This window comes from Osmia lignaria, chromosome 6, assembly GCF_051020975.1.
Source record: "Osmia lignaria lignaria isolate PbOS001 chromosome 6, iyOsmLign1, whole genome shotgun sequence".
In the NCBI taxonomy this organism is placed as follows: domain Eukaryota; kingdom Metazoa; phylum Arthropoda; class Insecta; order Hymenoptera; family Megachilidae; genus Osmia; species Osmia lignaria.
In genome coordinates, this window is record NC_135037.1 from 6,274,129 (window position 1) to 6,289,470 (window position 15,342).

Sequence of the window (15,342 nt, forward strand, 5' to 3'; positions counted from 1 at the left end):
TTTCTCTCCCTTGTTCCTAATTGCTCTCCCTTCCCGTCATTCGTCCTCTTTGTTTCTCTGTTTTCTTAACTCGTCTTGTTGGTTTTTCTCCTTCCCTTCGCTTTTCCTTTGGATCATTCTCTTTCTCTTCTTCTTGCATGTTCTTCATACATGCCGCAGTATCCGTTCGGCACATGTAAAGTTTCTCCGTGTCGTTTATTTTCCGTATCGACCTCGCTTCCGGTACTGTTCTTCTCAACCGTGACGTATGGATTACTCCTCGCGTTCCTTTTATTCTCTTTCTCTGTCGTTTTCTCTTTGCTACACTCTATCGGACGTGAAACAGCATGCTGCTTTCGTGATTGTCATCGGGAATTTTGTTCGAGCTTGACACCATTGGCGTAACTATGATTTTTTGGGGGGTAGACTAGGTTCCTTAGCTTTAGTGACAGTGTCTATTTAAGAATTTTTTAATTTTATAAGTTTAAAATTTTATAAGATTAGAATTTGAGAATTTGAAAATTTTAGAACCCTCGAATCTTAGGATGGTGGGAAGGCCAGTTCACATTTTTGGAGGACTAAGCCCACCCTGGCCTCTGCCTACTTATACCACTGATTCACACCCTTATTGGAGGGTTTTGAACTTCTTGTATAGCTCACATTTTTTTATTGAAAAATAGAGGGTTTGAATATATATTAAATGTTTTATTGTTTATTTTTCAGGCGGAGGAGCTAAACACCATCGTTGGCAATGCTTTTCGTATGGCATACGTGGCGCAACTTCAGCGTCAACCGATTCTTCAAGATGTGATCTCACCTCAATCGTCGCCACCCTACCGCAAGGACAAACAAGAGAATCGATCTTCGTGGGTGCGTATGATTTCCTTAAATCTTTATTTTCTTCTTAATAATACATATATATTTCACACACTGATCTATCTATAAATGTAGTCATTTCTATACAAATGATATGAATAACAAATAAAAATGATTCATTGGAAAGGAATGATTCATTAAAAAGAATGAACAGCTGTTCTCTTTGATTGCTTTTCGTTCCATGGCAATTTTTCACGGTCGAACGTTTCAAATAATTGCCTGTCACCGCATTCTAACGGCACAATTTATCAGAAATAAAATTCTTCCAAGACCACACAAATGAAAACGAAAGAGCTTTAAGAAACACTGCAAGGTAAAAGGTCTTACAAGCTTATTAAATGTTACGTGATCCAAAAGGAATTGTAAAATCGTTCAAGGATATTTAAAACAGACATTTTATAATTTTACATTAATATACATTTAATAATGGAAAATAATATTTTATAATTTTATTAGATATCAAAAATGGTCTTGAAATTTATTAACAGTAGTATATATTTAAAAGAGATGCATATATTTTTTTTTAAATACGCTTGAGCCCGCGAGGAAAAGAAATGATACGTATTTAATACCGTCTCATGGGAGCATCAGTTTCCAGTAGAGGTGTCCCATTTACAGGCCGCGTTAATTATAAATTCGACCCGAGTCTCTCGGCTCCGTGGTGTTTCCAAGTAAACGGTCAGTCCGACGCGGTATGGCCGCTGGTTCTACCTACGCATTCGTCCTGGGAATCGTAAGATCCTATTGATTAACTATTCATTGCTATCCAAGTTTTGTCACCTGCCTTCGAATCTGTTTTCTATACTGTCTCTGGGTTCAAATTGGCAAGTGAACAGCGAAACTGCCTTACAAGGTGTCTGTCATTTCCTATCTGACAAGTGAAACATGCAACAGGCAATTTCGTTTCTTTCTTATTCTAAACAATTCTAAGATAACTTTTAAAACTGACAAAATTAAATTAAACATAGAAACATTTACTTATAAAATAGAACGCTGAATTGAAACACAGTAAGTGGATCAAGATTGAAATTTGAAGATTTCGTTTCGAGCTTAACTAATGATCTTTCTTCTGTCCACAGAACAAATCGTTGGCTGGCGACAGTTCAATTGCCGGCGCGGAAAGCATTTGCAGGAATTCATCTTCGAATTCGTGGTTAAAAAGTCGGACGTCGCCCACGTCCAGAAGTGGAAGCGGCTCGTCTGCGGCGGACATGAACGTGCAGCTCGGCAGTGCCGGCTCGCCCACGCTGCGACTCGCCAGCGTGAAGGTAAGCTCACGCATTCTATTCCCCTATATTTTCGCTGAATGGCTTTTTCATGGGACCATACGGTGTTATTTCACGGCACTGTTCGCTACGCTTTTTCACCTCCGCTTGAATAGAGACGTCATTGAACCGCTTCACTGGGGAAGACCGATGACACGAAAATTCCAAAAACATTTGGAACTTTGAGAAATGTAGCTCAAGCAACGATAAAAATGAAATGAACTGTTCCAGGTGTGAAAACGTTGCCTTATGTGTAACTTTGAATTTAACTTCTTTTTTGGATCTTGTAGAATTTTGTAAATATTCAGAATAATATTTGATTAGGATTTCTAGGGCTTGGAGCCATGAAACCATCGAGGGCCTCCTTGGTTGAGAAACTTGGTTCAAAAATCGAAATTTATTCTAAATAAAATAACATTTAAACATATAGAAAAAAATGTAATTCAATATTTCTTGATATAGTAAATGGAAGGCTTAGAAGGGAGCCCTTGGAAAGTGAGGCCCAGAGCTGTAGCCCCCTTAAACCTCCCCTTAATCTAACTCTACTTATCATTTTTTTTAAGTAGTATTTAATGTTTAATGACCGAAAAATATCCATTAAACTAGAGAATGATAATAAATAACAATAGCCATTACTACTCCTTCTACTCTAATTCAAATTTGCACCCTCTCCTCTACAATATTTTTCTGAAAAAATAATTTTACTCCCCAATAACTGTACATTGAAATAATGAAAAATTTTGTTGCTTGAATCTAGGCACCGACTTCGATCCCCGGTCTACGGCCGACGCACAATTTTACGAACGTGCTCGGTCCAATAACGAACGAGGACGAGCCGAAGAGTATCTCTCAGCAAAGCACGCCAAGCAGCGATGAGAGCAACTCGCCAACGGAACTAAACTCGTATAAGAGACTAACGGACAAGCCGCCTCTGATAAAGCGGCTGGCGATGGGTTTGACAGGTGGACGTGATGTTCTTGGACTGAACGGTGAGGATGACAGCTGCCCCCTCGTCAGTGGTAGCAGCACACCGACGAGCCCATCGAACAGGCCGCATTCTGGGGGCTATATAAACGAGGCGATCATCGACTCGGAGGGTACGAGGTCAGCCTACAATAAGATACCCCCGTCCGAGAGCCTGGATAACACCATCAATGCTTCAATTACCGCGAAAAACTTAAATATTGAAAATAACAGGTAATTATACCTGCGCTGATCGATTAAAAGGTTGGATCACTTTGGCTAGTAAATGAATGTTAATTAATATTATTATAATTGGTCATTGAATTTACAGGATAGGGCATAATTCTCCTAGCTCGGGGACGGAAACAGAATTTAAATCGAAGAGAAGATCTCAGATTAGTACTTCGAGCAGTTCGGTACCAGCTGACGGAAGTACTCACGGATCGACACCAACCCCTCCGCCCCTTCCCGAGAGAACGGATAGCCTAAATAATCGCAGCGAAGAAGCGGAATTGCGCAAAGCTCCCTGGTTTCAAGCTGGAATACCAAGGTACTAATCATCCTTTCCTAAAGTTTTATTCGGCATAACTTTTGCAATAAGATTTTTGTATAACATATTATATAGTTTTGGAAATGAATATCTAACAAAGTTATAATTTCATAATTAATATTTTTGAATATTATAAGTAGGTAGTTGGTCTACATTTTCACGGTGTTATGTAATTAGTTATGTCATTATAGTCTTTTACTGTTCCAGGGAAATAACGTTGGAGGTGTTGAGCCAAGAACCGGAAGGAGCGTTCATGGTGCGGGAGAGTACCAGTAAACCCGGATGTTATGCCCTTTCGCTTCGAGTGCCGCGCGAATTCCAACCAAGCGGAATAGCCCATTATCTTATAATGCGTACGAACAAAGGCTACAAAATTAAGGTAAATCTCGCCTCGAGTCTTCGCGGAGCGATTCTTCTTAATCATCGTCAGTATTTAATCAGAATGATTAACACTTTTGCCGCCACACACGTTTTCAAGCAAGATACCCTTTTCTCTAATACGTTTGACACTAGAACTACCGACGTTCAATTTTTAAGTTGAAAATAATATAGGAAATAAATAGATAAGGGATGAAACATAATTTAATATACACATCTTCTTTATCTCGGCAATAGCCAACATACATGTCAGTAAAAATACCTTAATAAAATTTCTAAATTAAAATAAGAAACTTGAAACCAATCATTTTGACCGGTTTGGTAGTTCTAATGTTAAAACTAAATCTTGCACATGAAATAGCTTGTACGTTGATCGTCAAAGAGTAATATTGTTTGAACCCCAACTATCTATTCTGAAACATCATAATGAGGATACTGTAGAAGGACAAAGCTTCTCTAGTTGCGGATTTCGCCATTTGGGTATGCGTATTTAAATGACCGAACTTGCCTTGTAGGATAAATTAAACGGGTTCGTGGACTTTGATAATCTCCGAAACCAGTATAAATGAGTTTTGTTGGATGTACCGCAGGGAAATCAAAACTCTCCCCCACTCTTTTCGTTTGGAATTGCATTGCCGTAGCAACACGCTACGAAATGCGAATATATACGGCATGTGATAATTTTAACATACATATGAAGTCTAATGTTCAATTGATCAATGGAATGAATTCCTATTTTGTGTCCTTCTATTATGGAGAACGTCGTGCAACCATCGGACGATGCGGCGGACCATGGAGAGAGCCCCAATGTTAATTTAATTTTGCACTTCATATTATTTTCATTTTCTAAATTTTATACTGTTCCTCTAAATGTTATTTTCAAGAGTTAAAAAGTACATTTATATAGGGTAAAGGATCCATATACCGGACATGGTGTTATATCGAATTTTAAATGTAACTATTCCTTAGTCATTTTGATAATGAAAATGGTCGAATATCGATAACTGCAAGAACCAGAATTTCCATACATTTTATTTTAATTCCCTAAATTAGTAATTTCAAATAACATGAAGAGAATACTACATTTAAATCTTTGAAAATTAATATTGTATTCGTTAATAGAGTACTGTTCGGTATCCCGGTCCTTTTTTATAGAATAAAGAAAAAATGAAAATGACAAATGTTTCTTTATTTGTTCCAGGGCTTCACGAAGGAATTCACAACCCTAACCGCTTTAATTACTCACCACTCGGTGATGCCGGAATTACTGCCGTGTCCATTGTCATTAAGTCGATACAATCCTAGCTTTGTGAAAAGCGACTCTAACAAAGACTTCGCAGACATCGATTCGGATCCCGATTACAATACCTTAGCCGACTTCCGTAAAATGATGGCTGACCTGAATGTCTAGAATGAAGTTCGCAATCAAATCGGGGAAAAAAATCGATCAATACATTCACCGATGCTCTTTGAAAACGAGCAACTAAAACAAATTCGTTTCAAGGAACGACGAGTAATTGAAATACGTACTTCGATCGTGCACCAAATCGACGTAAAACGATTTTATAGAGAACCTTCATCACCTTGAATTACCATGACATTTCACGCGAATCGTGCTCGTCGATTAACTAAGGAATTTTCTTTGCTAATTGATACCGAGTGAAAAATGCCGTACGTTCAGGCGGTGATACGTATTCGTAAGTCATTGATAGGTGTAAGGAACATAGCCTAAGTAACTTAATGAATCGCCACTATTAACGGAAACAAGAGCGAATCAAAAAGTCGGAGGACGCGCAGCAGGGAAGCCTATTCCATATTAGTAGATCAATTCACAGAGTTTGCGTTGAACAGCCGGTAACTTAGTACGAATTTAGCTGAATCGAATTGATAATCATTTGCAAACTCTCAATCCGTTGCATCAGATACATCTTAACGCCAGCTCTGTGATCGATACAATTGTTCGCAGGATTTTTCACGAACTATAGTAGCGTTTCGATCGAATGAAAGTTATTACAAGAACGAAATATTATATATTTTTCAACGATATCACAAATGTCTCTTGACTGATTTTCGTTCGGACGTTTGACGTTTTTCATTTAAAGGTCAAAGTTTGCGAACGTTACTTAGAAGTTATGCTGTATCCTCGAAATTAAACCATGAAACATTGCTAGAAAAATTTAGTCTACTAGTTTATAATTTTCAGTAACTTAAATACAATACTTTCCATTGTAATCAATTAATTTCTTGGCGACTTTTTCAAAATTCCACCGTTCTCGATTCACGCCCGCTAAATAGTGCTTTACAAAATTAATGTAAATGTGTTTATATGTATATAAATTATAATTATTGTTATACAATACTACTTATATTTAATTACACGAGATCGACGGCAGCGTTAGGGAGAACTGCAGCCACGAAACTCTAACCGGACACGGAGGCGGAGGTGGATTCCATGGAACTTATTATAATGATAAGACGAAGAAATGTAACCTTGCAGTGGTAATTTAATTACACGACTAAACTAGTCTTGTACAGAGTTTATGTGAGCATAGTAAATATTAAAAAAGAAAAGAAACGAATCGAATAAAAAACTAAAATGTATGATCATGTGTGTGTATTAACAGATGTTGATGAACAAAACCGGAAAAACTTTGTGCGGTTTTTATATACCCAAGAATATAAAAAGTTTAAAAAAATGCTTATTGAACGATATGGCACATTGAATCAGATTTAACGAACGGCATAATACCGTCGATTTATCCTACAAAGCATAGATGAGACAGCTGGTGATCAATAAATAATAAAATAGTAATATTTTAATAAGAAGTTTACCCACGTTCGAATATCTGGTATTAAATTCAACAGACAACACTCTATATCATATTAAGATTTATATATTTAAAAAAAAAAGAATCGGATAAACGTGTTTTGCATTGATTTATTTAAACCGAAATCAACCGGAAGTGTAATATTTACCATGTAAGCTTCAGAAGTGTAGATGAAACGAAGATGCGATAACTTAAATCGCTCATTAACAGGGAATAAGATTTGCTATAATTTCAATAATTTACGAACATTCAATGTACTTCGACATCAGAAACGAGGTACAGGATTAATTTTTATATCATCAAATTGATTGACGTCTGATAAGGTAAATACGCAAAGAAACTAAGTGGAAATTAATAAATCATTGTAAGCTACTCTAAGCGAGACATTAATCACTGCTTGAAATTTGTAACGTTTTACGAATCATTATAGCAATGCGTTGTATAATTTCAATAAAATTATTTATTACAATAAACAGTGAACGAAATAGTGTAATTTAATGTCATACACATTGGCATTTATAAAATATTATCCACCTTTGAAAATGTTATATGACATTAAATCATCATCAATAAATTTAAATAAAATTTTCCCATCTTTGTATGTACACATTTTAAAAACCACCTTTCTCCTCTTTTAAAAATCAATGAAGGTAATTAAGAAAGAAATTATCTCTATGTTCAATATGTCTCAACATTTATTACGTTTTTTTATTCAATTCGTATAAAATTATTATCATAATTAACAACTCCATATTACATATCTTGTCGGAACACATGTTTTTGTCGTTCTGAAACAAAAGGTACTGCTCCAGGTTTGGAATGAGCGCGTCTATTAGCCTCCCTAAAATAAAATAATATACATATAATACAAGATATAATATTATAGGAACTGAAATCACTTTTTCTTTAGACAATTGTACGTACTTCCGTTTACTTTTTTCATGAATAGTATGTAATTCGGCCTTAGCATTATAAATATGTTTTGGAACGTGTCTATGCCGAGCAATTCGTTTTACTTGAGGATGTGCAGCAAACTTAGCTTTCAGAGCTTCATTGTACTGTAAAGCTGCTTTTTCTCTAGGTTTCAGCTAGAATAATATATTTCATTAACGAAAGGACCAGAGAAAATTATTCGTGAGAAGGTAAATTCTAAAATTACATACAGCACCAAGTTTTTCTGAAGCTCTTGCTTTCCAGACGCGAATATTCATTTCATCGCTACCGCTCATGATGTATTTATTATCAAGAGACCATGCAACACATGTTAGTCTTTGCATACGTCTCGTATGATAAACTTCTCGAGAATGACCTTTGTTGGCTTCAAAAATACGAACAGATTTATCATAACTACCGGATACAAATTCTCTACCAGTTGGAGCATAATCCACATCTACTACTGCTTCCACGTGGTCCTTATGGACATTTACTGGTGTCTTCAATTTTCGAATGTCAAAAGTATACAAGCTGAAGAGTAGAAAGTATTAATCAGTAATTCTTAACTACATTCTAAGCAATATAACATTTCTTCAGAACATACTTGTAATCTTCATTAGCACAAGTAAATGTTACTGCTTCCATGGGATTCCAAGACAATTTATTAGACTTTAATCCCATGTATACTTTACGTAGAGGGCCAGTTTCTCTAGCATCATACAAAATTATGCTTCTATCACTTGCACAGGCAGCTGCAAAATATTTGTAGATTTGTAGAATTTCAGTGTATAATAATTTTCATTATTTTATATAATATTTGTTACCAAATAAGTTTGATTGAACAGGATTGTATTTAACATCATATAAACTATCAACTCCCCATTTAAATGTACGGATTGGTTCATTTCTAGTTTCTTCCCATAATTGACATACTTCACCACATGTTGCAAATATAGGTTGTGTACGATGATGAGTAATTCCTGTTATTATAGTCTGTAAAATATTTCTTTATAACATTTAACACAGTATGTACAAAAAATTAGTTTTACTTTTTAATGTTTAAAATCTTACTTTACTGATAATTGTATTTATAGGTTCTTCTTCTTCACCAAATTGTGGCTTTTCTGATTTCCATACTTTAATAGTTTTATCATCAGCAACAGTAATGAACTGTTCGGCATCTACTCCGAATGCAATTCCTCTTACTATACCATCGTGTGCCAAAAAATTACGTACACAATTTTTTTGAGTAAGATTCCATACTCTAACTTCCCCATCGAAAGCTCCACTAATAACTATCGACAATTGTGAAGGATGTTTACACAAGCAAGACACTCCATCTTTATGACCCTCCAAACTTTCAACAAAGGGTTTTGCAAATACTTTTTCCAATTTTACTGCATTCAAGGCTCTAGTATATTCTCTTGCTGCATCAAATGGATGCAATGCAGGATCATAATTTCTAGGTACTGTAGATAATTAACATTATTAATTATTATTAAAATCTATAAAAATGTTTATATAAGGGCTTTAACAATTAGTTTAAAGTTATACATGTTAAAACGAAACTAACGTTTATGAATATCACGCTTTGTTTCTCTTAGGTACTCATCTGGATTTCTTGTCAAAACTTTCACCTTCATTTTCAAAGTATGTATTGAAATTTAAACTACTGTGTACTATGCGCAATAAGGTGATGTAGTATAGCATGCCGTTAATTGATAGCATGCGATAACTGAGGTGGCGCTTAAATCAGTTTCTATTCGGCCTAATTTTTGATGAAACGATGACTGTTTTACCGACGCGGAATTCGAAGTTCGGCCTCCACGCTAGCATCGTCTTATGCCTAATTCACAGAATAAGGTCAGTAGGAATCTGACACTCCCCTAGAGGCCAGCTAGAGGTCTTAATTATTTATTCTAATCGTTCCCAGTTATTTATCATCGTATTTCTCTTTATGGACCAAGGCATCCCTTCGCAATTATTTATTTTTTTCATTCTTTTTATGGAACTCGCGGTGACCCACATCCCGGCTTTCTTTATATTCCTGCATCCTTTACATCTCTACTTTCCTCACATCCTTGCATCCTTTACATCTCTGCATTCCTTACATCCCAACAACCTATAAATCCCTGCATTCTGCACTGCCCTGCATGCATTCCATGCATGCATCCACTCCATGCCTGCATCCACTCCACGCATGCATCCATTCCATGCCTGCATCCACTCCATGCATGCATCCATTCCATGCCTACATCCATTCCATACCTGCATCCATTCCATGCCTGCATCCACTCAATGCCTACATCCCTTACACCTCAGCAATCATAACCTAGCATAAATTTCGAGACCTCTAGCGGCAAAAATGTGAACTAAAATTTCGATGTCGAATCAGCGCCCTCTGGTGGCGAAAAAAGGAACTAAATCTGACCCCATTTCTGGCCCTCTGGCGGCAAAAATGCGAACTAAAATTTCGATGTCGAATCAGCGCCCTCTGGTGCTGAAAAAGGGAACTAAACCTTGCTCTATTTCTGGCCCTCTGGCGACAAAAATGCGAACTAAAATCTCGATGTCGAATCAGCGCCCTCTGGTGGCGAAAAGGGGAACTAAACCTGGCTCTATTTCTGGCCCTCTGGCGACAAAAATGTGAACTAAAATCTCGGTGTCGAATCAGCGCCCTCTGGTGGCGAAAAAAGGCACTAAACCTGGCTCTATTTCTGGCCCTCTGGCGACAAAAATGTGAACTAAAATCTCGATGTCGAATCAGCGCCCTCTGGTGGCGAAAAAAGGAACTAAACCTTGCTCTATTTCTGGCCCTCTGGCGGCAAAAATGCGAACTAAAATCTCGATGTCGAATCAGCGCCCTCTGGTGGCGAAAAAAGGAACTAAATCTTGCTCAATTTCTGGCCCTCTAGCGGCAAAAAAGCGAACTAAAGTTTTCACGTCGAAACAGCGCCCTCTGGCGGTAAAAATGATAACTAAATTTGGTGCGATTTATACTGTCTGGTACAGGAATATAAGGAATGCAAAGCGGTACTGGGAACTGTAGGTGATGTAGGTGATGCAGGAATGTAAAGGATGCGAGGATGTAAGGGATGCATACATATATGGGATGTAGGAGTTTAAGTGACACAAAGATGTAAAGGATGCTGAAATGTAAGTGATAGGGGGATGTAACTGATGCAGCGATGTAAGGGGTGCAGAGATGTAAAGGGAGCAGTGATACAAAGAATTCAGAGATGTAATGGGAGTAGTGATATAAGGAATTCAGAGATGTAAGGGAGTAATTCCCGTGAGGCTCATGAAAAGAATGAAGAAATAAATAACTGCGAAGGAATGTCTTGGTCCATAAAAAGGAATAGGGTGATAAATTGCTGGGACGTGTCGTCCCCGCGTGTCCCATAAAGAGAAATAAAGTAATAAGTAATTGGGAAGCATGGGTCTTAGCCCATAAAGAAGGATAAAATAATAAGTAACTGAAAAAAGTGAAATAAAATCATAAATATTCGAGAACAGAGGGATGTCCAGTCTTTTTGTATCTGCAGTCACTGCATAGGAGGAGAGCGGGTAATCCGGGGAAGCCCACGAGGAGGGATCGCCATTTTCCCTAGGAATGTCTTCTGTGACCTTTTATTGCCGCTGTTTACTATGTATGCGAACGTGGGAACGCATATTTAAGTACACCTGTGTCAGAATTAGCGTTACAATTTCAAGCATACTGTCGATACAAAACGTCTCATTTTTCAACCTGAAAAGTCGAAAAAGTCGACACTGCTGTAAAAAAAATCAAAATTGAGTTTTATAAGTCCTAGCGTTTTACCGCTCTTCAGAAATGATGTCTCTGCTATCGCATCGACCGCTTCAGTTGAGCGTGGTTGAACGCTGAAGTCGCTAAATTGGAAGCACTTTAGGTTACCATTAATTGTCAAATAAATAAAGACAATCAATAGATATTTTACATTTTTTGTTTTTTCTTTGAATGACAATAAAAGATCCATCAAAATGCCACGTATTATGATAAAAGGTGGTGTTTGGAGAAACACCGAGGTAAGATTTAAATCCTAACCTGAAGTGTGTATTTTCCTAGATAAAGCATTTTCTAAATTACATTTTTCTTCAGGATGAAATTTTAAAAGCTGCTGTTATGAAATATGGCAAAAATCAGTGGAGTCGGATAGCATCTCTTTTACACAGAAAATCTGCTAAACAATGTAAGGCACGTTGGTTTGAATGGCTAGATCCAAGCATCAAGAAAACTGAATGGAGCAGAGAAGAAGATGAGAAGCTTCTTCATTTAGCAAAACTAATGCCCACACAGTGGAGAACAATTGCACCAATTATTGGTCGTACAGCTGCACAATGTTTGGAACGTTATGAATATTTACTGTGAGTTGTAAATGATTTAATTGGATTAATGTCTTCACAAGTATGTTATATGTCTTTTATTTTTATATTAGTGATCAGGCTCAGAAGAAGGAAGAAGGAGATGATGCTGCGGATGATCCTCGTAAATTAAAACCAGGAGAAATTGATCCAAACCCAGAAACAAAACCTGCAAGACCTGATCCTAAAGATATGGATGAAGATGGTAAGATTTCTATATTATAATGTATAATTTTATTATATGTAACAACAATAAAATTAGTAATTTCCAGAACTGGAAATGCTGTCCGAGGCACGTGCTAGGCTTGCAAATACACAAGGTAAAAAGGCAAAGCGTAAAGCCAGAGAAAAACAATTGGAGGAAGCTCGCAGACTCGCTGCTCTGCAAAAACGTAGAGAATTAAGAGCTGCTGGTATCACTGTATCACAGAAAAATAAACGAAAACGTGGTGTTAATTATAATTCCGAGATTCCTTTCGAGAAACGACCAGCATCTGGATTTTATGATACATCTAATGAACATGTTGATCCTCTTGCTATTGATTTCTCAAAAATGAGACAGCAACATTTAGATGGTGAATTGAGGCAAGAGAAAGAAGAAATGGAACGTAGAAAAGATAAGCAAAAATTAAAACAACGAAAAGAAAATGATATCCCGATGGGAATGTTAAATAACGAAGAGCCAATAAAGAAAAGAAGTAAACTTGTTTTGCCAGAACCTCAGATATCTGATCAAGAATTACAGCAAGTGGTTAAACTCGGTAGAGCATCAGAGGTATATTGGAACTATTTATTAAAAATTATTTAATGATTGAATAAGTATTTGAACTTTATAATAATTTTCAATAGGTTGCTCGCGAGGTTGCTACCGAGAGCGGTATTACGCTATCAGATAGTTTACTTGCCGATTATTCTCTACCGACAAATGCAGCCGTAACTCCTCGCACCCCGGCTGCTGCAGACCGAATTCTCCAAGAAGCTCAAAACGTTATGGCTCTCATTCATGTTGATACTCCATTGAAAGGTTGACGCGTTGTTGGTATACTTTGGTTTGTTAACAACATACACAAAATATTAATTTTTCTTTACTTTTGTATAGGTGGATTAAATACTCCTTTAAATAATTCTGATTTCACTAGTGTCGTGCCTTCAGCAAACGCAGTGGCAACACCAAATACAATTTTAGCCACGCCATTTCGCTCTCAACGTAGCGACGGAACGCCCGCTAATTCGTTTAACACACCAGTATCCGCACGTACACAAAACGGAGTTTTAGCAACGACACCGGTTCGCGATAAACTTAGCATTAATCCAGACGAAAACGTAGAAGGATCAGAGACTCCGTTAATTCAAAAGCAAGTGAAAGAACAATTACGTGCCGGTTTGAGTTCCCTACCAGCACCGCGTAATGATTATGAAATAGTTGTTCCTGAAGGTGAAACAAAAGATGAAACCACTACTTCACCTACGACGGAAATTGTTGAAGATCAGGCTGATATTGATGCTAGACAGCAGCAAGAATTATTGGAACAAAGTACTTAACACATTTTTATTTATATACAGAATAGCTCATTTTATGTGAATCATTTATAATAAAATTATATTTTACAGAGAAAAAAGAATTAGCTCGTAGGTCACTAGTTATACAACGAGATTTACCACGACCGTTTGATGTAAATATGAATATTTTGAGACCATTTATGGATACTCCGTTAACGGATTTACAAAGAGTATGATCATATAATTGATAAGTATACATATAGTATATATTTATATAACAATACGATTATTAGCAAATATTTTATCGTAGGCGGAAGAGTTAATTAAAAGAGAAATGATCACGATGCTCCAATACGATTCACTGCAAAACCCAGTGCCACAAAGTCGTAAAGGTGCTTCAAGCTCGCTAGCTCATGCACAAGCGTATTTGGAGCAACATCCGTATATTAATTTTGAGGAAGATGAACTTACTGCTGTAAGTTGACCGTATTATACGCAGTGTTTGACGTATATCATTACACTCCATGTTTGTATTTTATTCAGGCTAAGAAGCTGTTGACTGATGAGATGTCGGTGGTAAAAGATGGCATGGCGCATGGAGAATTAAGTTTAGATTCCTATACAACTGTCTGGGAAGAATGCTTATCACAGATATTGTATCTGGAAACACAAAAACGGTATACGCGAGCAACGCTAGCTTCGAAAAAGGATAGAGTAGAAGCGTGTGAAAGAAAATTGGAAGAGAATCGAATGCATATGACCGGCGAAGCTAAACGGGCAGCCAGAATGGAAAAGAAATTAAAAGTTCTTACCGGAGGTTACCAGGTATTTTCGTTTTTAACCCTTTCGCTGCCACGGGAATTTTTGAACTTGCACTAGTGGGCCACAAATTTCATATTAAACATTTTATAATGGCAAAGAACTGCAAAATATATTAAAATAACAGTACAATCTTGCCAATAGCACATTTTTCTTATCGTTAGTGGTGGTCATCGATGACCACCATGATCCAAATGAAAAGACAAGCGCCGGTCCCATGGGACCACCGTGGTAGCGAAAGGGTTAATATACAACATGTGTATTGTTACTTGTGTGGCTAATATTAATATATCTATTTCCTTTATAACAGACTAGGACGCAAGTACTAACAAAACAATTACACGATTTGTGGGAACAAATAGAACAAGCACATTTAGAACTTTCGACGTTCAAGTTTTTGCAAACACAAGAGGAAGCAGCAGTGCCGAGGAGAGTAAACGCGCTTATGGAAGATGTTAATAGACAAACAGAACGAGAACGCGTGTTACAAACACGATATGCACAGTTGCAAGATCAGCTACAACAGTGCTAAATATTGCCAATCTGATTTATTGTAATATATATTTCAAGTATCGTAAACGTTTTGTGAAATACAAGAAGTTACTTTGTATACAGACTTACTAAAAAAAATGCTTCGAGTAAGCAAAGATTCTTGAAGATCTCAATTTTGTATAATAAAATACGATTTATTTCAAATTGACAATTCAGCCATTTTGCAGGCGGTGAATTTCATGTGAATATAATTAACGAAAATTTTAAAACATAAAAATTAGCATAAAAAATAAATAAAGGAATATGAGAAATAAATGAAAAAGTATGGTTGTACGTCTGTGTTATCATTTTCCCATTCAAATGTTGATTATAGTTT

General features: G+C 36.7%; 3 protein-coding genes across 13 annotated transcripts in view; 2 read left to right on the plus strand and 1 right to left on the minus strand.

The window, feature by feature from the left end:
• Positions 1-7,378, plus strand: part of LOC117601655 (EGFR adapter protein) — a 180,934-nt gene extending 173,556 nt beyond the window's left edge. For all 10 annotated transcript variants that reach the window (XM_034318704.2, XM_034318707.2, XM_034318708.2 and 7 more), the window contains 6 exons: positions 703-849; positions 1,935-2,123; positions 2,878-3,317; positions 3,415-3,633; positions 3,841-4,012; positions 5,213-7,378. In XM_034318704.2, the coding sequence (XP_034174595.1) occupies positions 703-849; positions 1,935-2,123; positions 2,878-3,317; positions 3,415-3,633; positions 3,841-4,012; positions 5,213-5,422 (1,377 nt within the window). In that variant the 3' untranslated portion in view covers positions 5,423-7,378. The remainder of the gene's footprint in view (positions 1-702; positions 850-1,934; positions 2,124-2,877; positions 3,318-3,414; positions 3,634-3,840; positions 4,013-5,212) is intronic.
• A 126-nt stretch (positions 7,379-7,504) lies between these two features.
• LOC117601656 (DDB1- and CUL4-associated factor 13) lies at positions 7,505-9,609 on the minus strand. The gene is made up of 7 exons (XM_034318716.2): positions 9,346-9,609; positions 8,844-9,241; positions 8,597-8,765; positions 8,377-8,524; positions 8,003-8,303; positions 7,764-7,927; positions 7,505-7,680 (listed from the first exon to the last, which is right to left on the minus strand). The coding sequence occupies exons 1-7, from the start codon at positions 9,413-9,415 to the stop codon at positions 7,593-7,595; spliced, it is 1,338 nt and encodes a 445-aa protein (XP_034174607.1). The 5' UTR covers positions 9,416-9,609; the 3' UTR covers positions 7,505-7,592.
• A 1,998-nt stretch (positions 9,610-11,607) lies between these two features.
• Positions 11,608-15,281, plus strand: Cdc5 (cell division cycle protein 21). Of its 2 annotated transcripts, XM_034318124.2 has the most exons (10): positions 11,608-11,819; positions 11,893-12,158; positions 12,230-12,360; positions 12,428-12,930; positions 13,005-13,179; positions 13,255-13,689; positions 13,767-13,885; positions 13,966-14,130; positions 14,199-14,480; positions 14,785-15,281. In XM_034318124.2, the coding sequence occupies exons 1-10, from the start codon at positions 11,775-11,777 to the stop codon at positions 15,004-15,006; spliced, it is 2,343 nt and encodes a 780-aa protein (XP_034174015.1). In that variant the 5' UTR covers positions 11,608-11,774; the 3' UTR covers positions 15,007-15,281. The 2 variants fall into 2 exon arrangements, with proteins under 2 accessions (XP_034174015.1, XP_076544754.1); XM_076688639.1 differs by lacking the exons at positions 11,608-11,819; positions 11,893-12,158 and having other exon boundaries at positions 12,418-12,930.
• The last annotated feature ends 61 nt before the right edge of the window (positions 15,282-15,342 follow it).